The sequence below is a fragment of the Bos taurus genome, chromosome 10 (genome assembly GCF_002263795.3).
Source record: "Bos taurus isolate L1 Dominette 01449 registration number 42190680 breed Hereford chromosome 10, ARS-UCD2.0, whole genome shotgun sequence".
NCBI lineage: Eukaryota > Metazoa > Chordata > Mammalia > Artiodactyla > Bovidae > Bos > Bos taurus.
Genome location: NC_037337.1, coordinates 55,023,547 through 55,047,902, shown reverse-complemented (window position 1 = coordinate 55,047,902; position 24,356 = coordinate 55,023,547). Strand labels below are relative to the sequence as shown.

At 42.0% G+C, this 24,356-nt stretch overlaps 2 protein-coding genes across 4 annotated transcripts in view; both read right to left on the bottom strand.

Moving 5' to 3' along the window:
* The window catches only part of RAB27A (RAB27A, member RAS oncogene family), a 95,841-nt gene that overhangs the window by 46,943 nt on the left and 24,542 nt on the right, over positions 1-24,356 (bottom strand). Inside the window, exon 1 of one of the 3 annotated variants that reach the window (XM_024997860.2) lies at positions 13,323-13,616. The gene's annotated coding sequence lies outside the window, so the exon portion shown is untranslated. 3 annotated transcript variants of the gene reach the window in all.
* LOC132342125 (uncharacterized) overlaps positions 1-24,356 on the bottom strand; it is a 43,124-nt gene that overhangs the window by 9,337 nt on the left and 9,431 nt on the right. Inside the window, exons 2-3 of the mRNA XM_059890847.1 lie at positions 17,943-18,018; positions 15,180-15,279 (exon numbers count right to left, since the gene is read on the bottom strand). Coding sequence (XP_059746830.1) covers positions 15,250-15,279; positions 17,943-18,018 — 106 coding nt within the window. The 3' untranslated portion in view covers positions 15,180-15,249. The remainder of the gene's footprint in view (positions 1-15,179; positions 15,280-17,942; positions 18,019-24,356) is intronic.

Below are 24,356 nucleotides of genomic sequence, written 5' to 3'. Positions count from 1 at the left end.
GCAAGTTGAAGAGGGCTGGACAACTAACCGTCAGTGTGCTGATATTAGTTTTAGCTCTGCTACCACCTGTGTGTGATCCAACACTTTCCAGGCCTTGCTTCCTCAAATATGAAATAAGAGGGCTGAACTCAATGGTCTCTTCCTCACACAGTTCTCAGTCCAAAGAGTTTGGCCATGAGAAGCTTACATGGGGTCCTGGTGGCAGCTGCCCCTTGTTTCACCTCTCACGCCTTAAAAATGAGAGCCTAGACATGAGAATAAGATGGAACAGAAATAGAGTGGACAATAGAATAGGAAAGACTAGAAATCTCTTCAAGAAAGTTAGAGATAACAAGGGAATATTACATGCAAAAATGGGCACAATAAAGGACAGAAACGATAAGGATCTAACAGAAGAGATTAAGAAGAGATGACAAGAATACGCAGAAGAATTATACAAAAAAGGTCTTAAAGATCCAGGTAGCTACAATGGTGTTGTCACTCACCTAGAGCCAGACATCTTGGAGCGTGAAGTCAAGTGGGCCTTAGGAAACATTACTACAAACAAAGCTAGTGGAGGTGATTAGCTGAGCTATTTCAAATCCTAAAAGATGATGCTGTGAAAGTGCTTCACTCAATATGCCAGCAAATTTGGAAAACTCAACAATAGCCACAGGACTGGAAAAGGTCAGTTTTCATTTCAATCCCAAGGAAAGGCAATGCCAAAGAATGTTCACAATACTGCACAACTGTGCTCATTTCACATGCTAGCAAGTTGATGCTCAAAATCCTTCAAGCTAGGCTTTAACAGTATGCGAACCAAGAACTTCCAAATGTACAAGCTAGATTTAGAAAAGGCAGAGGAACCAGAGATCAAATTGATAACATTCATTAGATCATAGAAAAAGCAAGAGAATTCCTGAAAAACATCTATTTCTGCTTCACTGAGTACACTAAAATCTGTGTGGATCACAACAAACCAAGGAAACTTCTGAAAGAGACGGGAATACCAGATGACCTAATCTGCTTCCTGAGAAACCTGTATGTAGGTCAAGAAGCAACATCAATTATAATCAGTCATGGAACAACAGACTGGTTCCAAATTGGGAAAGGAGTACACCAAGGCTATATATTGTCACCTTGCTTATTTAACTTAAATGCAGAGTAGTGAAGTAACGGAGAAGGCAATGGCAACCCACTCCAGTACTCTTGCTTGGAAAATCCCATGGACTGAGGAGCCTGGTGGGCTGCAGTCCATGGGGTCCCTAAGAGTTGGACACGACTGAGCGACTTCACTTTCACTTTTCACTTTCATGCATTGGAGAAGGAAATGGCAACCCACTCCAGTGTTCTTGCCTGGAGAATCCCAGGGATGGCGGAGCCTGGTGGGCTGCCGTCTATGGGGTCGCACAGAGTCAGACACGACTGAAGTGACTTAGCATAGCATAGCATAGTGAAGTAAAGTGAAAGTCACTCAGCCATGTCCGACTCTTTGCAACCACATGGACTGTTGCCCACAAGGCTCCTCTGTCCATAGAACTCTCCAGGCAAGAATACTGGAGTGGGTTGCCATTTCCTTCCAGAGAGGAACTTCCCTACTCAAGGACTGGACCCAGGTCTCCTACATTAGAGGCAGATTCTTTACCATCTGAGCCACCACGGAAGCCTCAGAGTACAAGATCCTAGGCTGGATGACTCCCAAGCTGGAATCAAGATTGCTGAGAGAAATATCAACAACCTCAGATATGCACATGATACCACCCTAATAGAGAAAGCAAAGAGGAACTAAAGAGCCTTTTGATGGAGGTACAATAAAGCTGGCTTAAAACTCAACATTTAAAAACTAATATTATGGCAGCCATACTCATTGTTTCACAGCAAATAGAAGAGGAAAAGTAGAAGCAGTGACAGACTGTTTTCTGGGGCTCCAAAATCACCATCAACACTGACATCAGATTGATTATATTCTTTGCAGCCAAAGATGGAGAAGCTCTATACAGGCACCAAAAGCAAGACCAGGAGCTGACTGTGGCTCAGATCATGAACTCCTTATTGCCAATTTAGATCTAAATTGAAGAAAGTAGGGAAAACCACTCGACCATTTAGGTGTGACCTAAATCAAATCCCATACAATTATACAATGGAAGTGAGAAATAGATTTAAGGGACTAAATCTGATAGAGTGACTGATGAACTCTGGACAGAAATTTGTGACACTGTACAGGAGACAGGGATCAAGACCATTCCAAAGAAAAAGAAATGCAAAAAAGCAAAACGGTTGTCTGAGGAGGCCTTACAAATAGCTGTGAAAAGAAGAGAAGTGAAAAGCAAAGGAGAAAAGGAAATATATACCCATTTGAATGCAGGGTTCCAAAAACTAGCAAGGAGAGATAAGAAAGCCTTCCTCAGTGGTCAGTGCAAAGCACTGAAATAGAGGAAAACAACAGAATGGGAGATACCAGAGATCTCTTCAAGAAAATCAGAGATATCAAGGGAACATTTCATGCAAAGATGGGCACAATAAAGGACAGAAATGGTATGGACCTAACAGAAGCCGAAGATATTAAGAGGTGGCAAGAATACACAGAAGAACTGTACAAAAAAGATCTTCACGACCCAGATAATCATGATGGTGTGATCAGTCAACTAGAGCCAGACATCCTGGAATGTGAAGTCCAGTGGGCCTTAGGAAGCATCACTGTGAACAAAGCTAGTGGAGGTGATGGAATTCCAGTTGAGCTATTTCAAATCCTAAAAGATGATGCTGTGAAAGTGCTTCACTCAATATGCCAGCAAATTTGGAAGACTCAGCAGTGGCCACAGGACTGGAAAAGGTCAGTTTTCATTCCAATCCCAAAGAAAGGAAATGCCAAAGAATGCTCAAACTACTGCACAATTGCACTCATCTCACACACTAGTAAAGTAATGCTCAAAATTCTCCAAGCCAGGCTTCAGCAATATGTGAACCGTGAACTTCCTGATGTTCAAGCTGGTTTTAGAAAAGGCAAAGGAACCAGAGATCAAATTGCCAACATCTGCTGGATCATGGGAAAAAGGAAGAGAGTTCCAAAAAAACATCTATTTCTGCTTTATTGACTATGCCAAAGTCTTTGACTATGTGGATCACAATAAACTGTGGAAAATTCTGAAAGAGATGGGAAAACCAGACCACCTGACCTGCCTCTTGAGACATCTGTATGCAGGTCAGGAAGCAATAGTTAGAACTGGACATGGAACAACAGACTGGTTCCAAATAGGAAAAGGAGTACATCAAGGCTGTATATTGTCACCCTGCTTATTTAACTTATATACAGAGTACATCATGAGAAATGCTGGGCTGGATGAAGCACAAGCTGGAATAAAGATTCCGGGAGAAATATCAATAACCTCAGATATGCAGATAACACCAACCTTATGGCAGAAAGTGAAGAAGAACTGATAAGCCTCTTGATGAAAGTGAAGGAGGAGAGTGAAAAAGTTGGCTTAAAGCTCAACATTCAGAAAACTAAGATCATGCAATCTGGTCTCATCACTTCATGGTAAATAAATAGGGAAACAGTGGAAACCATGGCAGACTTTGTTTTGTGGGGGCTCCAAAATCACTGCAGATGGTGACTACAGCCATGAAATTAAAAGACACTTACTCCTTGGAAGGAAAGTTATGACCAACCTAGATAGCATATTCAAAAGCAGAGACATTACTTTGCCAACAAAGGTCCATCTAGTAAAGGCTATGGTTTTTCCAGTAGTCATGTATGGATGTGAGAGTTGGAGTACAAAGAAAGCTGAGCACCAAAGAATTGATGCTTTTGAACTGTGGTGTTGGAGAAGACTCTTTAGAGTCCCTTGGACTACAAGGAGATCCAACCAGTCCATCGTAAAGGAAATCAGTCCTGAATATTCATTGGAAGGACTGTTGCTGAAGCTGAAACTCCAATACTTCTGCCACCTGATGTGAAGAATTGACTCATTTGAAAAGACCCTGATGCTGGAAAGATTGAAGGAGGGAGGAGAAGGGGACGACAGAGGATGAGATGGTTGGATGGCATCACTGACTCAATGGACATGAGTTTGAGCTAAACTCCGGGAGTTGGTGATGAACAGGGAGGTCTGGTATGCTGCAGTCCATGGGGTCGCAAAAAGTCCTGAACTGAACTGAAAATTACTGTGGACAGTTGATTGCAACCATGAAATTATAAGACACCTGCCCCTTGGAAGAAAAGCTATGACAAACCCACACACTGTGTTAAAAGTCAGAGCCATCATTTTGTCAACAAAGATCTGTATAGTCAAAGGTATGGTTTTCTCCAGTACTCACATACAGCTGTGACAGCTGGACCATAATGAAAGCTAAGCACCGAAGGATTGATGCTTTTGAATTGTAGTGCTGGAAAAGACTCTTGAAAGTCCCTTGGACAGCAAGGAGATCAAACCAGTCAATCCTACAGGAAATCAACCCTGAATACTCACTAGGAGGAATGATACTGAAGCCAAAGCTCCAATATTTTGGTCACCTGATGAGAAGAACCGACTCACTGGAAAAGACCTTGATGCTGGGAAAGATTGAGGGCAAGAGGAGAAGGAGATGACAGAGAGTGAAATGGTTGGATGGCATTACCAATTTAATGGACATGGGTCTGAGCAAACTCTGGGAGATGGTGAAGGACAGGGAAGCCTGGCGTGCTGTAGTCCATGGAGTTGAAAAGAGTCAGACATGACTTAGTGACTGAACAACAACTCTCTCCTCTGGGGAGCCTTTATTAGTACAGCAACTCAGATTCAAAACCTAGATATCAGATTCAAAACATCATCCTACACCACCCATCGGACCACATGGTAATAAAAATATAGCCAGGAATATATATACTAGCCAGGAGTATATCATTTTCCCTCAGCTTTCTTCTCTGCCTCTCTCATTTGGCTTGAAATAATTACCATGTTTACCACTGATATCAAGAAATGACAAGTCAAAACCCTTTCTAATTACTTAATGCCTGTGGCTGTTCAGAAGAGAATTAGCTAACTGAACTGTATTTCCCAAGTTTTTGTTCTCATTTTAAATAAAACAATACTTTTTTTTTTTAATAAATATGCATGTGCACTGTCTCCTGATAAACGCCAGCAAGAGCATCTCCAGGAAATTGCTTCCCAACCATTTTCATGCTATTTATTTGACAAACTAGCCAAATGCTCATAATCAAAGATGACAGATCTGGGTATTCCAGCAATGTCAGGCCCTGCCTAGTAACCCTGAGGGAAGAAGGGTTTAGTATCTCAATACAGCTATGGTTTTTCCAGTAGTCATGTATGGATGTGAGAGTTGGACTATAATGAAAGCTGAGAGCCAAAGAATTGATTCTTTGGAACTGTGGTGTTGGAGAAGACTCTTGAGAGTCCCTTGGACTGCAAGGAGATCCAACCAATCCATCCTAAAGGAAATCAGTCCTGAATATTCATTAGAAGGACTGACGCTGAAGCTGAAACTCCAATACTTTGGCCACCTGATGTGAAGAAATGATTCATTTGAAAAGACTGATGCTGGGAAAGATTGAAGGTCAGAGGAGAAGGGGACAACAGAGGATGAGATGGTTGGATGGCATCACCGACTCATTGGACATGAGTTTGAGGTAAACTCTGGGAGTTGGTTATGGACAGGGAGGCCTGGTATGCTGCAGTCCATGGGGTCTCAAAGAGTCAGACACAACTGAGTGACTGAACTGAACTGAACTGACATCTGAACCAATTCAGAACATACCAAAGGAAAAGGATGGGTACCAAAGAATGACATTCCTGGGACATCGGTATGTACATGTTCAATAATACAAGACAATGCCAAACTGGGGGCTTCTCCAGTGGCTCAGTGGTAAAGAATCTGCCTGCACTGTAGGAGCCATGGATATGATCCCTGGGTCAGGAAGATTCCCTGGAGAAGAAAATGGCAACTCACTCCAATAATCTTGCCTGGAAAATCCCATGGACAGAGGAACCTGGCTGGCTACTGTACACGGGGTCACAAAGAGTTGGACATGACTGAGCAACTCAACTGCCACAGTTGTTTTACACTCCCAACTTCACATCTTCACCAACATCAGGTATTTATTGTCAGACTTCTCAAAACACTACCACACTGTAATCTAAATTGGTATTTATTTGATTTTCTAATGTGGTTGAGCAATTCAATTTCTTTTCTTTTTTCTTTAGTTTGTTGGCCATTCAGTTTCTTCTCGTGGAAAAGCATAGTCATGTCCTTTCCCTTTTTTTCTATTGGGTTGTCTTTTCCTTATGAACATGCAGGAATTCTTTTGAGAAGAATGTTCTAGGTACTCATCCTTTGACAGTTACAGTGGTTGCAAATATCTTCCTCCTATTTGTGGTTTGTCTTTTTACTTTTTAAAATTGAAATATAGTTGGATTTGCAATGTTGTATAAATTTCTGCTGTACAGTAAAGTGACAATTATTATATATATATATGTGTGTGTGTGTGTGTGTGTGTGTGTGTGTGTGCGCATGCGTGCATGTGCTAAGTCGCTTCAGTCGTGTCTGACTCTCTGTGACCCCATGGACTGTAGCCCACCAGGCTTCTCTGTCCATGGGATTTCCCAGGCAAGAGAACTGGAGTGGGTTGCCATTTCCTACTACAGGAGATCTTCCTGACCCAGGAATTGAACCCACGTCTTCTGCATCGGCAGTGGGTTCTTCACCACTGAGCCACCAGGAACACTCTCTCTCTCTCTCTCTCTCTCTCTCTCTCTCTATATATATATATATATTTTTTTTTTTTTAATATTCTTTTCCATTTTGGTTTACCTCTGGATATGGACTATATAGTTCCCTGTGCTATACAGTAGGACCTAGTCGTTTGTCCTTCCTCCTTTTCAATAGCTCAATATTCAAGTAGTCATACCTATCAATCTTTTATACATAGTTTTCTTTATATAATATAAAACAAATCCATGGACTTCCCTCATGGTCCAGTGATTAAGGCTCCACACTTCCACTTTGTGGGGTGCGGGTTGGATCCCTCATCAGGGAACCTCTGCATACCTCGTGATGTGACCAAAAACAAAACAAAAATACAGCTAAGAAATCCTTCTTTACCTAAAGTGATAAAGATATTCATCTACATTATTTTTCAAAAGATTTTGCCTTTCACATTGTCTTCAACCCAGTGGTAATTTTTAAGGTGCATGTAGGAATCCAATTTCACTAATTTTCCCTGAAAAACACCTATTTATCATAGTACCATTTATCGGGAAAAATTACTCTTTTCCTAGTGAGTCACCATATCGGGGCAGATATGTTTCAGGATTCACTCTTTTGTTCTTTTGGTCATTTTCATTACCCATGGGTCAATGTTATATGGCCTTAGCTACTATGACTTTATAACGGAGCTTTATACCTGAGTTATAAAGGTATTCCTGGGAGGACCAGATCCCGCTGCCTCACTGAGGACATTCTTGACCTTTCACGCTTCCATCCAAGTTCTTCAGAATGTAAGCATGTTGGATCAAACTGAGAAGACTTACATATTCATGATATTGAATCTTTCTATCCATGTATATGTATAATCTCTACACTTATTGATGCCTTCTTTAATGCCTTTACAAATGTCAAAGTAAATTCCCTTCATAAAGACCTTGTACGGTTTTAGACTTACTGATGCTTTATATTTTTGTTACTATTATAAGTGATATCTTTTAAATATATATACTTACATGTATATTACCATCTATTTATTAGTCACACTATTCTAATGATTTGTTATACATAGCTGAAAATAAATACATCTTTTTTTTTCTTTTCTAATCTTTATACATTTTGTTTATATTCCTTCTCTTACTGTGCTAGTTAGGACCTCCAAAAGTACTGAATAAACATCTTGATTCTAATGTTTCACTGTTAAGAATAACATTTGCTGTAGGTTTTTGGTAAACACTCTTATCAGGATAAGGAAGTACTCCACCTATTCCTCGTTTTCTAAGAATAAGTATTACAGATGTACATCAATTTTATCAAATTTTGCTTCTAAATCTATTGAGAAAAATATGTGAGTTTTTTCTCCTTTAATTTGTTAATTTACAAGCTTTTACAATTATTCTGCCTTTGATCTTTATTTTTCTTTACTTTTAGTTTTCTAACTTTCCTAACTTCTTCTTATTGATAATGTGTACCCAGGACTTCTCTTTCAAACTCATTGCTTCTTCCAAGTCCATTCTTGAGGAAAGGACACTATAATTCTCAGAGTCATTAATAAATATTTGGATGAATAAAAAATGAATTGTCTATTAAGTTCCATGTAATTGAGATGATTTACTCAAAGTTCAGTTCAGTTCAGTTCAGTCGCTCAGTCGTGTCTGACTCTTTGCGACCCCATGAAAAACCAACCTTCAAATATAACACATCACATTTTACATAAGTTGCTCTAGTTTGGGGCCAAAAGAAAAAGGGTCGCTCAAGATGCAGTCACTTAGAGACAGAAGTAATTATCACAGAAAGTTATTTCAACTGTAATAGTCTTTTATTACCTAGAGTAACATCAGAAAATCATTAGCTAGCTTTTGAATTTTCTTTTCAATACTATGTTGGACTTTTAAGTACTGGGGTTCAAGCACACACACACCCCATTAATAACACTAAGCATTGAGAGTAACACATTTAAAAAATGGTAAGCATCTTAAGAGAGATAAAAAGTGAAGCTTATATATATTTTGCAATTCAGCACAATCAGCCAAAGGAGCCAGTCCATGCCTCAAAACCTTGGTTCCAAACCTAAACCAGACCAGCCATGATGATCATCTAATTTGTACAATCTGAAGACAGAGGGGAAAATGTAGCTATTCCCTTTTGTTTAAAGCAGGAGGAACAAATCTAGTTCATGGAATGCTGCATCAAAGGGAAGTTATATGTCTACAAAAGACTGGACAAGTTCTGTCTTAGTAAAAGGTGATCACATGTTTGTTTTGTTCATTCATTTAACAGTTGAGTGCCCACACCCATCACTGTGCAAGGTGACAGAGATGCAAATAAGACAGATACAGCATCTGCATCTCCCCCACCAAATTTACCATCTAACGGACAATATTGACCACTGAAGCAAAACGCCAAGCATGGTTAGTACCTATGGCCGGCATAAAAAAAGGAGCACATGAGATTAACACCTAATCTAGATATGGGGGAGGTGAGTTCTGAGAGAAAACACACAAAAGGTTTGGTGTCTGGAAATGGATAAGTTCTCGAAGTAATATGCAGTCCTACAGAGTACATTAAAGCTGGGATTCCCTGGGAGGCAAGCACTCTAAAGTGTAGAACAGGAGAGAACAGAAAAGCTAAAAGATCCAAAGACCCTCATCCATACTCTCCCCCTTGTCCCACCTCATTGCCTCCCACACACACAACTGTGTGACTCACCAAAAGGTTATAGCTTAAAAAAAAAGTCAATGTATTCCCCAGATACTTGGAGAAATGGCTGTGACAGTGAATATGAAACAGGTTCCTCATCTTTCTTGCCTTATCATAAATCTCTTGGTATGCACTAGACCCCACCCAATCTGCCATCTCCCTCTGCTAGTCAAAAACTGTGATCTTCATGTGGTGGTTTAGTTGCTCAGTTGTATCCGACTTTTGCGACCCCACAGACTGTAGCCTGCCAGGCTCCTCTGTCCATGGGATTTTCCAGGCAAGAATACTGGAGTGGGTTCCCATTTCCTTCACAAGGGGATCTTCCCAGTCCAGGGATCGAACCCATGGCTCCTGCATCTCCTACACTGTAGGCAGATTCTTTACCGCTAAGTCACCAGAGAAGCCCCTGACCTTCATGCTGCTGCTGCTGCTAAGTTGCTTCAGTCGTGTATGACTCTGTGCGACCCCACAGACAGCAGCCCACCAGGCTCCCCTGTCCCTGGGATTCTCCAGGCAAGAATACTGGAATGGGTTGCCATTTCCTTCTCCAATGCACACATGCATGCTAAAGCACTTCAGTCGTGTCCGACTCTGTGTGACCCCATGGACAGCAGCCCACCAGGCTCCTCTGTCCACAGGAGTTTCTAGGCAAGAATACTGGAATGGGTTGCCATTTCCTTCTCCACCTGACCTTCATACACATGGCCAAAAAGCACATAAAAAGGTGCTCAACATCACTAATTATCAGAGAAATACAAATCAAAAACTACAGTGAGTTATTATCTCACACCAGTCAGAACCGTCATTATCTATCAAAAAAAAATCTACAAATAATAAATGCTGGAGAGAGTGTGGAGAAAAGGAACCCTGCTACACTGTTGGTGGGAATGTAAATTGGTGCAGCCACTATGGAGAACAGTATGGAGGTTCCTTAAAAACTAAAAACAGAACTACCACATGACTCAGCAATCCCACTCCTGGGCATCTATCTGGAGAAAAATCATAATTCGAAATGATAAATGCATCCCTATATTCAGTGCAGCACTATTTACAGTAGCCAGGACATGGAAGCAACCTAAGTGTCCATCACCAGAGGAATGAGTAAAGATGTGGTAGAAACATACAACAGAGTATTACTCAGCCATTAAAAAAGAACAAAATAACGCCATTTGTAGCAACATGGATGGACCTAGAGATTATCATACTAAGTGGAGTAAGTCAGACAGAGAAAGACAAATATATTATATCACTCATATGTGGAATCTGATTTTTAAAAATGATAAAAATCAACTTATGTACAAAACAGAAAGAGACTTACAGATACTGAAAACAAACATGGTGACCAAAGGGGAAAGGTGGGGGATGGAGGATAAATCAGGAACTTGAGATTAACAAACACATACTACTATATATACAAGAGAGATAACCAACAAGGACCTACTGTGTAGCACAGGGAACTCTACTCAATATTCTGTGATAATCAATATGAGAAAAGAATCTGAAAAAGAGCAGATGTATGTATAACTGAATCACTCTGCTGTACACCTGCAACTAACACAAAATTGTAAATCAACTATAAACCAATAACATTTTTAATGTGACCGTACCACTTTTTAAAAAGTGATGTCTTCATTTTAAAATTAAAGCAGCTGAAGCTACATTTCTATACTCTGGCTAATTATTTATGATGAATTTTTGAAAAAACTTTTTTCCAAGATTTTTTTTTCAATTGGTCTATACAATTATACTAAAGTCTGTATTTAACTCTATAAAATACAGCTATTTTACCAATATTGTTAGATGAGGCATGATCTAGAAATGAAAAAGGGCAATTAAAAGAAAGAGAAATCAACAAGCAGCTCTCAAACAAACTTCAAGTTCTTTGTCCTAAGAAAAGTAAATTAAAAATCACAAGAATATACAGAATTGTAGTTTATACCTGACTCCAAAGAGCTGCAGGGCCATTGCCAGCACACTTTCCAAGAATTATACATAAACCCAATGTCCTTAAGTATAACTGAAACTAAATGCAAAATGATATACAAATGTCAATCCAAAAGTTGTTAATAATTTTAAATGAAATCTGACAAGTGGACTGTCCTATACCAACGATCTAAAGATATACCAGCAAAGCCTGAAGACACTGAGGAGAGAGAAGCTAGGATGAATGACAGAAATGCAGGTGGTAGCTGATGAGCACATCAGCTCAGTCATGCACGTACCAAGTGAGCACTGAGAACAGCCCCTGCACGTGTCACTATGCCACGCACCTAGAAGGAGGCTACAGCAAAGCAAGTCTAATAGGAGTGCTGCACGTGAACATGAGCAATGAAGATGCAGTGGGACGAGACCCGTAACAGAAATATGCACACAGGACCGGGCAGCTGGGAGACCTGGGGCAGAGGGGGCCAGGGCAGGGGGGAGCCCACCAAGTCACCTCACAGAGGGGTACCCCAGCCACGGACTTGTATCAGCACGCAGAGGGATAAGTGACAAATGGGAAAGAACAAAATTACACGGTTCACAGATGACGTGGTAAAGAACTTTACCTCACAGGTCAGATGAGCCTTATCCTTTAAAGATAACAGAAACCTTCAACAAAAATATTATCGATGCCAATCTGAAAGGTGTAACTGAGTTTTGATGGAACTACGTAAGGGCTGTCTGACATCTGAAGTACAAAACACAGACAAGGCTTGGAGCCGTGAGAAGGGAACACGTAACAGACTGGGAGGGTGGGAGGCAGGGAAGAGCATCTATATTTGCAAAGGTCTAAGAGGGAAAAGGTTGTGATGCATTTAGGGAACCTCGGCAGATGCACGCCATTAGTGGACTATACCGGGATGGGAGAGGAGGTGTCCAGACAGGCTGAAAAGATGGGACAGGGTTTGGGACCTGGGCCTGAAAGGACTCTTACATGACACTAGAAAGTCTGTGTGTTATCCTCTGGGCAATGGAAAGTCACTGCAGGCTTTCATGAAGGAGAGGAACACGAGGTCTGTGCCTGAAAGTGATCTTTCTGGGGATACACAGAGGACCAGGAAGCTATGCTGAGAGATGGTGAGTGACTTGTGTTGGTGACAGTGGGATCCAGAGAAAGGGATTAATTCAAGATAGATTTAGGAGGTAGAAAATCAGTATAGCTCCTTAACTGACTGGTACAGGAGTTAAAGATAATAAAAACTTTCAGTTTATTAACTGAATGGAAGATACTATCATTAACTAAGAGAGGAAAGGGCTTCCCAGGTGACTTAGTGGTAAAGAATCTACCTGCCAATGCAGGAGATGCAGGTTCGATCCCTGGGTTGGGAAGATCCCCTGGCAGAGGAAATGGCAACCCACTCCGGTAATCTTGCCTGGAAAATCCCATGGACAGAGGAGTCTGGTGGGCTACAGTCCATGAGGTCACAGAGAGTCAGACACAATTGAGCACCCACACACAAGCACACAAGCAAGAGAGGAAAAGCTGGTTTGAGATGATTATAACAAATACTGAGTACTTTTCTAAGCCCTTTAATACATTAACTCACTAGAGCCTCACAACAACGCTATGAACTCTCTAATTTACAGATAAGAAAACTGACTCACAAAGGTTAAGTAAGTTCTCCAAGGTCACACAGTCAATAAAAGGCAAAGCCAAGGTTTGAACCCAGACACACTCTCAACTACTATGTAATCCTGTATGGAATATGACCAATTACATGTCCCTCATGTCACAGGGATATCCAGGGAAATGTGTTTAATTGGCACTCTGAAAACAGAATATTAGGGCTCGAAACAAAAATAAGGGTTAAGAAGATGGATTTTAGATTCATCAACCAAGTTGATTTCCTGAGGCCATGCGAGAGAGAAGGCATTTTAGAAGGAAGAGGGCCAAAATGTAAGGCTCAGCAAGAGAGATCCAAAAATGACACTAGAAAGATTTTTCAAACAATAGTACATACCCTGCATCAGTTGCCACGGCAGAGTGGTATCAGCTTAAAGCTGTCTGGGCTTTCTCCTTCTTGTGAAAACAGAGGATCCACTTAACATTTACAGTGTGATAAATCCAGCACTTGGAGCTAAAGGATCCCCTTACAGGTTACATCAGGGAGAGGAAAAGCCTAATTGGGCGAAAGCAAGAAAACAGGCAAAAAAAAAAAAAAAAAAAATCGACCGCTCTCAGCTCTTGGGCAATTTGCATCTGTGTTTGAGCAAAGTGGCTCCTGCCTTCAGAAAAACAGCAGCAAAGCAAGCTCTCCTCCCAAGCAGCATCTCATAACCACCTCCCTACCCTCCAACCCCCACTGAACCCGGCCTCTGCTCTGCCAAGGGGGCAGGGCCCCAGCCACGCCAGCAACAACGGGAACGCCAAAAAAAGCAGGAAGGTGCCCTCTTGCAAGGACAGCTCTAAACAAGGATGGCTTCTGCAGAAATCAGCTTTTGTTTTTAATGGGCCTGTTCCAGCAGCTATCACATGTGGTGCACCCTGGCTCTAACTATAAATCAACCAAGTGCACAGGGAGGAAGAAGGGAATAGTAGCAAAAGAGAAAAGAGAAACAGAGCAAAGTGTGCAGCATGTCCTCTGTGAGCACTCAGGTTCTGAGAGACCGGACAGGGCAGATGCTGAAACGGCAGCAGAGGCAGCCCTGGGCTCCCAGCCCTGCCAGACATGGGCAGGTTCTGGTTGCCATGGTGCCACCCTGCTGGCTGGCAATGTTTCATCAGCGCTCTCTTTCTGCTGCAGTTCCTGTCTTGTGGGCGGCAGCAGCAGCAGCAAGAAAGAAGGAAAAATGTTTGTATTCTAATGGCTGCTGGGTCACTGAACAGTGTGTCTGAAAAGAATAAAGAGAACGTGGTAAGAGACAGACTAGCCAAGGTGGGAGCAATCTCCTTCGGGATGTATTAGGTACAAACTGGACATTCTGTGGATGAAATCCTCTCAGTATTTTTTTTTTTTTGGTACTTAAAATCCAAGAATCTCAACAGAGATTGTCAGCTTTTGATCAAGGCTCTTTCTCATCTGATTTCTAAAGAGACTTTGGGTTCACTCCTAGGTGAAAGCATGAACTTGTGACCAAGAAAACAAAATGATGTACTGGAGTAATAATTAGAAGACAAATTTAAGTGACAGAAGAAACACACCTTACACTAAAACACAGACTCACATAATCTCCACTAGAACTATCAGCTGGGAAGCTATTAGGGCTTCCCAGGTGGCGCTAGTGGTAAAGAACCTGCCTGCCAGCTCAGGAGGTGCAGGATCAATCCCTGAGTCTTCCCCTGGAGGAGGAAATGACAACCCACTCCAGTATTCTTGCCTGGAAAATCCCATGGAAAGAGGAGCCTGGTAGGCTACAATCCATAGAGTCACAAAGAGTCAGACACAACTGAAGTAACTTACCATACAGAGCACAGAGCTATCAACAGCATTAAAAACAAAATCCCAATTGAATTTTTGTGGATAAAATGCTCAAAAGATGAGCAGGACTCTTAGAGCTATTCAATTCCGTAATCAGCTCTCTTATTCCACATATTACCTGAGAATAAAAGCCTCTGTTACTTTGTTAAAGTACAGAAAAGAAAGGAAGAAAGCAGTCAGTATTCATACCCACTCTCTGGTAACTGAAAATGCACTTTTCAAACTAAACATAAGAAATTTAGCAGACATCTTGAAGTCTTTGTTTGAAAAAAATTAATGTGTGCAGTGGTGTTTTATGTTAAATTGCACTATTTTAAGTACCTGAAAACTGGCACCTCAGCACTCGAAGCCTCTACCTCCCCACCACCACCAAAAAAAAAAAAAAAGGCATAACCATACCTTGACAAAGTATAAATCCTGGTTGATTTTCCCAAAACTTTAGAGACTGGAGTTTCCAACACTTCAACAATTAGGCAACTTGTAAATCACATGTCCTCTTCTAAAAAGATATTGTTGGCTATTACACAGAGAAAGGTTAAAATCAGAACAGTCTACTTACAAAAGTTTTTCAAAAGAGTCTTTTGAAAAGCAGTTCGCTTCATCAACTTTCAAAATCAGTCATCTCTGGAAAAACCCACAATCCAGCTAATTAGTCTCAGCTGTTTGTCATATGGCCCACAAACCAGTCAAGTGATTTTGCCCCTTTCAAGCTTTTACTAAAACCCAATCTCCTGGTCTCTCAGACAAAAGGCAGCTGTATTAACCTCTTCCAGTGTTAGAAGACTTACACTTCAACTTTTTCTTTTCCCCCCAACCAAACAAGTAGAATATTTGTTTTCTTGATAAAACATATTAAAAGTATTGCGTTCTAAAGGTCCTTAAGGGTTATATTAATATTGTGTATGAGTGTTTAGTTGCTCAGTCATGTCCAATTCTTTCAGACCCCATGGACTGTAGCCCGCCAGGCTCTTCCGTCCATGAGATTTTCTAGGCAAGGATACTGGAGTGGGTATCCATTTCTTCCTCCAGGGGGAATCTTTCCAACCCAGGGATTGAACTCATGGCTCCTGCCACGTCTCCTGCATTGCAGACAGATTTTTTTTTTTAAACCGCTGAGCCACTGGGGAAACTCTTACATTAATATTGCTTCTTTATTTACAATTAGCAATATTTTATTAATATTGCTTTCTTGTATTTACAAGGCCTGATTCAAGCAAACACTACATACAGGAGATCAGTGTAAGTTGAGGAAGTGAAGGGACTTCCCACACATTTCACTCTGGCCTCCAGACCCACAAGGAAAACTCTCTGCCTGGCAGTCCACACAAATACCTTGTTGGCATCTTAAATTCAACATGTCCGGCCCTCCACTTACCTCCTGAGCTCTTCTCTGTAGACCCTGCTTCACACCCACTCCTCCTCCTGTGTCTTGAGTAACACAATCCCAAAGCACAGCCAGCCAGACATCTGATGGTCTTCAATGACTCCTCCCTCCCTCCCCTCCCACTTCCATTGACCACTGGAATCTTTCCTCCTCTAGTCTTTATTCCAAGTGTTTAGCATTTCTCATCTGGATGGCTATAGTCAACCACATATTTGATTTTCTGGCCCCCAACCTGGTCTCTCCACTGACCCATCCTCCACACTGCACCCAAACTGATCTTTCCACAAGGTAAGTGGGTGTCCATCACTCTCCTCTGTAAAACTAGTCAGTGGCTCCCCACGATCTTCTCAGTAACATGCCCACTCCGTAGGCCTCTGCCTTCCCTGTCATCTACTGTTCCCAGCCTCCTGACTCCAGCCACCAGAGCTAGTTGGAATTCTCTAAAACCAGTGATTTTCAAAATGAAAAAGCAGTGTCATCAGCATCATTTTGGAAGCTGTTAGAAATGCACATTCATGGGCCCACCCCAAGCCTACAGAGTCAGAAGTTCTAAGGATGAGGGCAGAAGTCTATGGTTTAACAAGGCCACCAGGTGACTTTGATACACTCACCTGAGCGCACCTGCTCTAAACCCACAGGCTCTGTTCACCGAGAGACTTAGCCCTTTGGTTCCCTCTGCCAGGAATGCTGCCTCAGATGCCCCTTCTCTGTGCTCCCTCTTTCCTAGGGCAGGTCAACCCTGTATGATAATTATCCAGTTGATTCCTTGCTGGTTGGTGCATACCTCAAAGACAGGAACTGTGTCTTTTTTGACTCACTCATGCCACAAGTCTCTAGTTAAACACAGGCCTTTCACTGGGTAGATGTTGGGCATAAAAACGAATGATGTATCCTTTACCTCACGGGGCAGCCACTCTCTCATCTGACCACTCCAAGCGTGACTGAAGACTCCACTGATGCAATCTAAAGCCTCTCACCAACCTGCAGAACTGTGAGCAACTGAAAAAGCCTGAACAGAACCAGTCTGACATCATCTGGTAAAAGACAACCTCTGGGCCACAGACCAATACCTCCTGTCAGATCAGCAACAGCATCAGATTAGAAATAAAATGCACAATAAATGTGACATGCTTGACTCACCCTGAAGCCATTTCCCTCCCCCGCCCCACTCCATGGAAGAAGAGTCTTCCACCAAACCTGTACCTAATGCCAAAAAGGTTGGGGACCACTGCTCTAGAATTTGGAGAGTGATTTAGTAAGGGAAAGTACCAAAATGTGTAAATCCCACATGAAAATTCATTACAGTTAGTTTATTTGAAATTACAGTAAAAGTTGAGGAAAGTTTGATATTAGCACTTCTCAATCTTCAATCCCTAGGAGTCTCCCAGGGATTTTTTGTTAAAATGCTAATTCTGATTCAACAGGCCCAGGTAGAGCCCAGGATTTCTGCATTTCTAAACAGCACCCAAGTGATACCCAGGTAACAGTGATGTTCCTAGTCCTAGAACTACACTATGAGTAGCAAGTAAAACTTCGACAACCCCCTTTTTCATAGAACTGTATCAGTCTTCCCCTTCGTGCAACACCGCCTTTTTATGACCCCTTTGCATTGAAAGCTTTGTCCAGTGCCTTTCAGGCTTCAGGATAAAGATAGCACACTAAATACATTTAGTTCTATGACTAAATGCCTTATAAAGCAACTACACTCCAATAAAAATTTTAAAAATAAATATAAGAGCTTTAAACTGTAACATTTTATATTGACTTACAGAAGTTACCTTTGCTAACTGCACGCTGTGTGGTGCTTCTGTTTCCTGAAAGATGGATTGGTTTAAATATATATGCAGTGATGTGCTGGGAAAAAAAATAAGAAAAAAAAAAAAGAAAGTAGATGAACGTGATTAGCAAACTCAGGAAACCAGACTCCTTATCTGCCAGTAGAGAAACACAAGGAGCAACTCATCACAGAATCTCCAGAAAGGGCTTAGGCAGTCAGAGCCCCAGTACCTTTGGGGTAGGGGAGAGCATAAAGTGAGGCTAAAATAATGGAAGAATGTTTACACCCCAAACCCCAGCGTTGCCAGCCTTGTGATTCCTCTAGCTCCAAAAGAAGTCGAACGTCTATTCTCCGGAGAGAGTAAAACTCCAAGAATCAAACTCACAGCGGGTCTCTGAGTCATACCAAGTTCAGTGGAGGCAGGGGAGGAGTTGCACAGTATTAATAAATATGAAGACACCTCCACCCCACACCTCCATGCTGGACTTCCAAAAGGCAGGCTTACTCCACAGGCAAGCGGTTCAAGTCATCTTCTCAGGAGACTGCCCAACCCAGAAGGGAAGCCTAAACACAAATAGAAGCCCATGACATACTGAGCTAGCTACAACTGTAATGTAACTGCTGGGAGAAGGAGGAGATGGAAATCTTATGCGCGTGTGGTTGGGGTGGGTGGAAAAACACACTAAAATTTTCTTTTTCCATAGTAAGGCATCAGTAGAAGATGCCTAAAACTGAAAACCAATCGTACAGAAGTACAAGTATGTCATTAGAGACAGGACACAACCACCAGCAAGTGTCAACTCACTGCAAGAACTGAAAGCAGTTGACTCTGGGGAGCAGGAAATGAGCCGCGGGCGGAGATTCTGATAGCTTCTACTAGCAGTCCTTGCAGAACTATGCCCTGATAAAATTTTTTAATTAATTAATACAAAAAGACATGTAATGCCCAACCTTACAGTTTTATTTTCCCCCCTTTGGATATTCCGGCCATCACAATAAACACCACTAATGCGCGCTACTCTCTCAGGATCTAAGGCCTACATGGAAACAGGATGCTGAGGACCTGGGGCCTGGACTCAGGCTGCCTGGATCTGAATCCCAGCTTTACTACTCACTGGCTGTGTGACCTTCACCAAGTTACCTAACCTCTCTGTGCCTCAGTTTCCTCATTGGTGGAACAATAGGATTATTTTGTAAAAATGAGTCATGTTATACTATAAAGTGCTTAAAACTGTGTTCGGCACCTAGTACATGTTCAATAATAGCTGCTCTCTTTTAAGGTATGTTTGCCACTATATTAAAGCCTCCTGACACTGTATTGATTTTGTCTTTTATTAGTTTATGTTTCATTTTCCCTGCCTTCACCTTCTCTGTCAGTCGGCCAGCTGTCCCTACTCACAGTAATCAGAGGGCCTTTCCAGGGTCACTCCTCCCCCCACCAATGCGCAGCTTCTAACTGACAAGGCATCTGGAAACCAAATAACCAAGATCAGAATTATGTATGCAATGGAGAAAAATATGTACCACGAAGTGTTGGGAAGGCCTCTCTGTGAGGCGAATCAGCACACTTCCATATATGTACCATCTATCAGACAATTGAGAATCCTTTGGGCTTACTTCCTAGCCATCAGCTGTAGGTCAGTGAGCTGGGTGACATTCAGGCTAACTAACTATCCTAGTTTACCCGGGCCTGCTCTTTAGCAAAGCCCTGCACACCTGGAAACCCCAGTTTCAACACTGGTCCAATTACACAATCCTTTTGAGACTGTTTCATCAGCTGTAAAATGAAGGATAATATTTACTTTGACAGTCTATTGAAGAGTAAATGAGAGAATGTTCATATGACTCTTGACACACAGTAAGCTTGCAATAAATGGTAGCTCTAGCTACTGTACTCAGTTACCTATTGGTATTTCCAATTCTGATATCAGCAGCAAAATAAATTACCCTTAGAAACTTAACCGATACCTTGATTATTTTCTTACCAGAAAAATAATTTACCTTATACACAGTGGATTCCAGGAAGCTGAAATGTTTGCTTTCCCAAATTTCCTTCCAATCTTTTCCTAATAATTTGTTTCAGGGACTAGGCCTTATTAAAGAAATGTAATATTTCACCAATGCTGACTTATCCACTGGGCAAAAGCCTGAGAGGTTTCTACCAGCTCTGGATATATGCATTGTTTTCACTATGAAGATCCTGGGGTACTTAGGTAAACTTCTGGAGGAGAAATCAGCATTCCGACTCACACAAGAAAAAAGACATCAGGCATCATACCTGAAATTATTTTTAAATTTGCATCTCACTTTTTCCCTTCATAATGGCACCAAGTCATTGTCTCCTGATGGATTGACAATTTATTCACTAAATATGTCCATTCTATGACTGAAAAATAAGAGATAGCATCATCAAACAGATGAAATGCCATTTCTTGCCTCAAAAGCCAAAGCAACTCAGTACTCGACAGATACTTATTTCAGCCTGGAGGAAATGGCTCACTTTGGGGCAGTTCACCAACACATGAGTGAAGTTGTTACATGAAAAGTTGCACAATTTTGGGGTAGATAACTGAAAGGATCACAAGTTACTCAAAGCCATAACATGGCCTGCAAACACCGAGGCAGCAGAGAGAGCAGGAACAGACAGGCATATAAGAACCTTCTCTGGGGGCTTCCCTGGGGGCCCAGTGAATAAGAATCCACCTGCCAATGCAGGGGACACTGGCTCGGGAAGATTCCACATGCCTCGGAGCATTATCTAACCTGGTGTGCCACAACTACTGAGCCCGTGCTCTAGAGGCCTGGAGCTGCACTACTGAGTCCAAGTGCCCACGGGCCAGCAAGTCGCAACTACTGAGCTTGAGTGCTTCAGCTGCTGAAGCCTGTGCTCCTAGAGCCTGTGCTCCGCAACAAGAGAAGCCACTACAATGAAAGCCATGCCCTGCAACTAGATAGCGGTCCCCGCTCTTCAACTAGAGAAAGCCCACGTGTAGCAATGAAGACCCAGTGCAGCCAAAAATAAATAAATAAAGCAGTGGGTACACGTCAAAAAAAAAAAAAAAGATCTTTCTCTATATGAGCTACCAAGCTCCTTCCTCCATGCTCATATTTCTTCCCCATCCATTGCTCAAGGTCTGTGAGCACAAAACACTGGCAAACCATATAAACTCTGAGGAGCCCTGAGAGACATCTGCTCCAACTATTGAAGCAAGAGTGAATGGATCCAGGAGAGAACTTTCTCCAAGTATAGTCTGATGCCCACTGGCACCAGAATCTCCTAGAGTACCTGATGAAAATCCAAAGTCCTGGGTTCCATCAGGCCCCTGAATGAAGCCCTCTGGGAAGGCAGTGAGGGAATCTGCATTAATGACAAGATTTTCCAAAGGACTCCCAATTGTGCATAAAAAGGTTGGAGAGCAACTGCTCTAGGGAGACAACAGATAGCAAAATGCACAACCATAGCTGGACAAATAACTCTTGTTTAACCTCCACCAGCCTCAGATTCCAAATCTGTAAAATAGGGATAATAATACCTACACAGCAGGATTCCTGGTTGAGAATGATGTGAGAATTACATGAGAAAAGTAATAGCTTCCAACACACAGCTTCACATGCAGCAGGTGTTCAACAAGTATTAATCCACCCCACCTTGTGTAGCAGACTAATGAAGATTTATAACAAAAGTCCCTATTTTGAGCAACTGTTACCAAGGAAAGCAGATGGCTAGCTTAAGTTAAGGCCTCCATGTTAATGAGTCACCAACTAAAAGGCCAAGGCCAGCAGCTTTAACCACTGGTTGGGTTGTAAAAAGTACAAGCTTCATTGGGCATGAGAATCTCCTGGATGGCTTGAAAACACAGCCCACTGGGCCATCTCTGGAGTACAGAATCAGCAGTTCTGGGCTGAACTGAGAATCTGTATTTCTAACAAGTTCTTGGGTGGTGATGGTGGTGTTGGTCTCGGAACCACACTTTGGTCATTACTCTATTAAACTCAAACTGATCTGACACCTTGTAATAAAAAAGGACAGCAACGCTAGATGCATTTCCTGTTTGACACCAGACTGGTTAGTTACACGTCAATAAAGAAAAAAGTAATGAACCCACAATTTCCGAGGCAGCCCCACCTCTGTCCCTGAGAATCTTTCTCACTACATTTTTGAATGGTGCAGAAAGAAGGCTGGGAGACTTGAGTGTCATCTCCCAGCCACTCATGTGGGTACCCCTGAATGAGACACCTGATCTCTTTGAGCCTCAGTGTACTCACCTGGGGACAGAGTTGGGCTCAGTCACTGGTTCCCAAACCTGGTGGTGCACCATCCATTGCTACAGCAGCATTTTAGATAAAACATGAATTCCCTAGCCCTAAAGCCAAGCCTAACAAATTAGAATCTCCTAAGAAGAGACTGAAAAACATGTGGTTTTGCATATGTTTTAAATAAAAGCTCGCTATGTGATTTTGGGGCTTCCCTGGTAGCTCAGCTGGTAAAGAATCCACCTGCAATGCAGGAGACCCCAGTTTGATTCCTGGGTGGGAAAGATACCCTGGAGAAGGGATAGGCTACCCACTCCAGTATTCTTGGGCTTCCCTGGTGGCTCAGATGGTAAAGAATCTGCCTGCAACACGGGAGACCTGGGTTCAATCCGTGGGTTGGGAAGATCCCCTGGAGGAGAGCATAGCAACCCACTCCAATATTCTTGCCTAGAGAATCCCCGTGGATAGAGGAGCCTGGCAGGCTGCAGTCCATGGGGTCGCAAAGAGTCGGACCCATCTGAGCAACTAAGCACAGCACAGCACATGTGATTTTCATGGGCAGCCAGTTCTGAGCAACTATCCCCAAGGTGATCTTTGAGGCCCCTTCCTGGACTAAAGCCTGGATCTTTTGATTTCTAAGCCCCTATGCCAGAGTCTGTGTTTACCAAGTAGCTCTGTCCTTTTATTTGTTTCCCACAGAGTTCATACTAGAGGATCTGAATACATTCGTCTTAAAAGAAAAGAAACTAGTCTGCTTAACACTTCCATTTTTCTCATGTATCAAACTCATATTTAGGTTTTAATTTTAAAAAATAAAGTCCAATCCTTAACAGCACAAAATAAACAACCCAATCAAAAACTCAGCAGAAGACCCAAATAGACATTCTTCCAAAGAAGACATACAAATGGCCAAGAGGCCCATGAAAAGATGTTCAACATTGCTAATTATTAGAGAAAAACAAATCAAAACTACAATGAGATATTACCACACACTGCTAGAATGGCTGTTATCAAAAATTCACAAGCAGTAAATACTGGAGAGGGTATTGAGAGAAGGGAATCCTCCTATATTGTTGGTGGGAGTGTAAACTGGTACAGCAAGTATGCAGAACAGTAGGGAGGTTCATTAAAAAACAGAGCATCCACTCCTGAGCATATATCTGGAGAAAAACATGATTAAAAAGGTTACATGCACCCCAGTGTTCACTGCAGCACTGTTTACAACAGGCAAGACATGGGAGCAATTTAAACATCCATGGGCATTGGAATGGGTAAAGATGATGTGGTACATATAAATATAACAGAATATTTCTCAGCCATTAAAAAGAATGAAATAATACCATTTGCCACAACATGGATGGACCTAGAGATTGTCATATTCAGTGAAGCCAGACAGAGAAGGAAAATATATGACATCCCTTACATGTGGAATCTAAAAAGAAATGATACAAACAAACTTACAAAACAGAAAGAGACTCTCAGAGAATGAACTTATGGTTGCCAGGGGAAGGATGGGGAGAAGGGTTAGATGGCGAGTTTGGGACGGACATGTACACATTGCTATATTTACAATGGATAATCAGCAAGGACTTACTGTATAGCACATGCGACTCTGCTCAGTGTTATGTGGCAGCCTGGATGGGAAGGAAGTTTGGGGGAGAATGGATACATTCTCCCTTCTGTGTTCACCAGAAACTATCACAACATTGTTAATCAGCTATATCCCAATACAAAATAAAAAGTTTAAAAACAATTTGGTCACAGCAGGGAAGGGAGAAGGTAGGAAGACCTGAGAGCGTAGTACTGAAACATATATATTACCATATGTAAAATAGATAGCCAGTGGGGATTTGCTGTGTGATGCAGGGAACCCAAAGCCGGTGATCCATGACAACCTAGAAGGGTGGGATGGGGAGGGAGGTGGGAGGGAGGTTTAAGAGGGAGGGGACATGTGTATGCCTGTGGCTGATTCATGTTGATGTATGGCAGAAACCATCACTATACCGTAAAGTAATCATCCTCCAATTAAAAAACAAATAGTAAAAAGTGTAAAAACAACAACAAAACATAAAGTCAATGTAGGAAAAAACAGGAATTAACACAGGCCATGCAATCTTCTCTCACACCAACTTCCTAGTTACCTGCTCCATCATTCACTCAC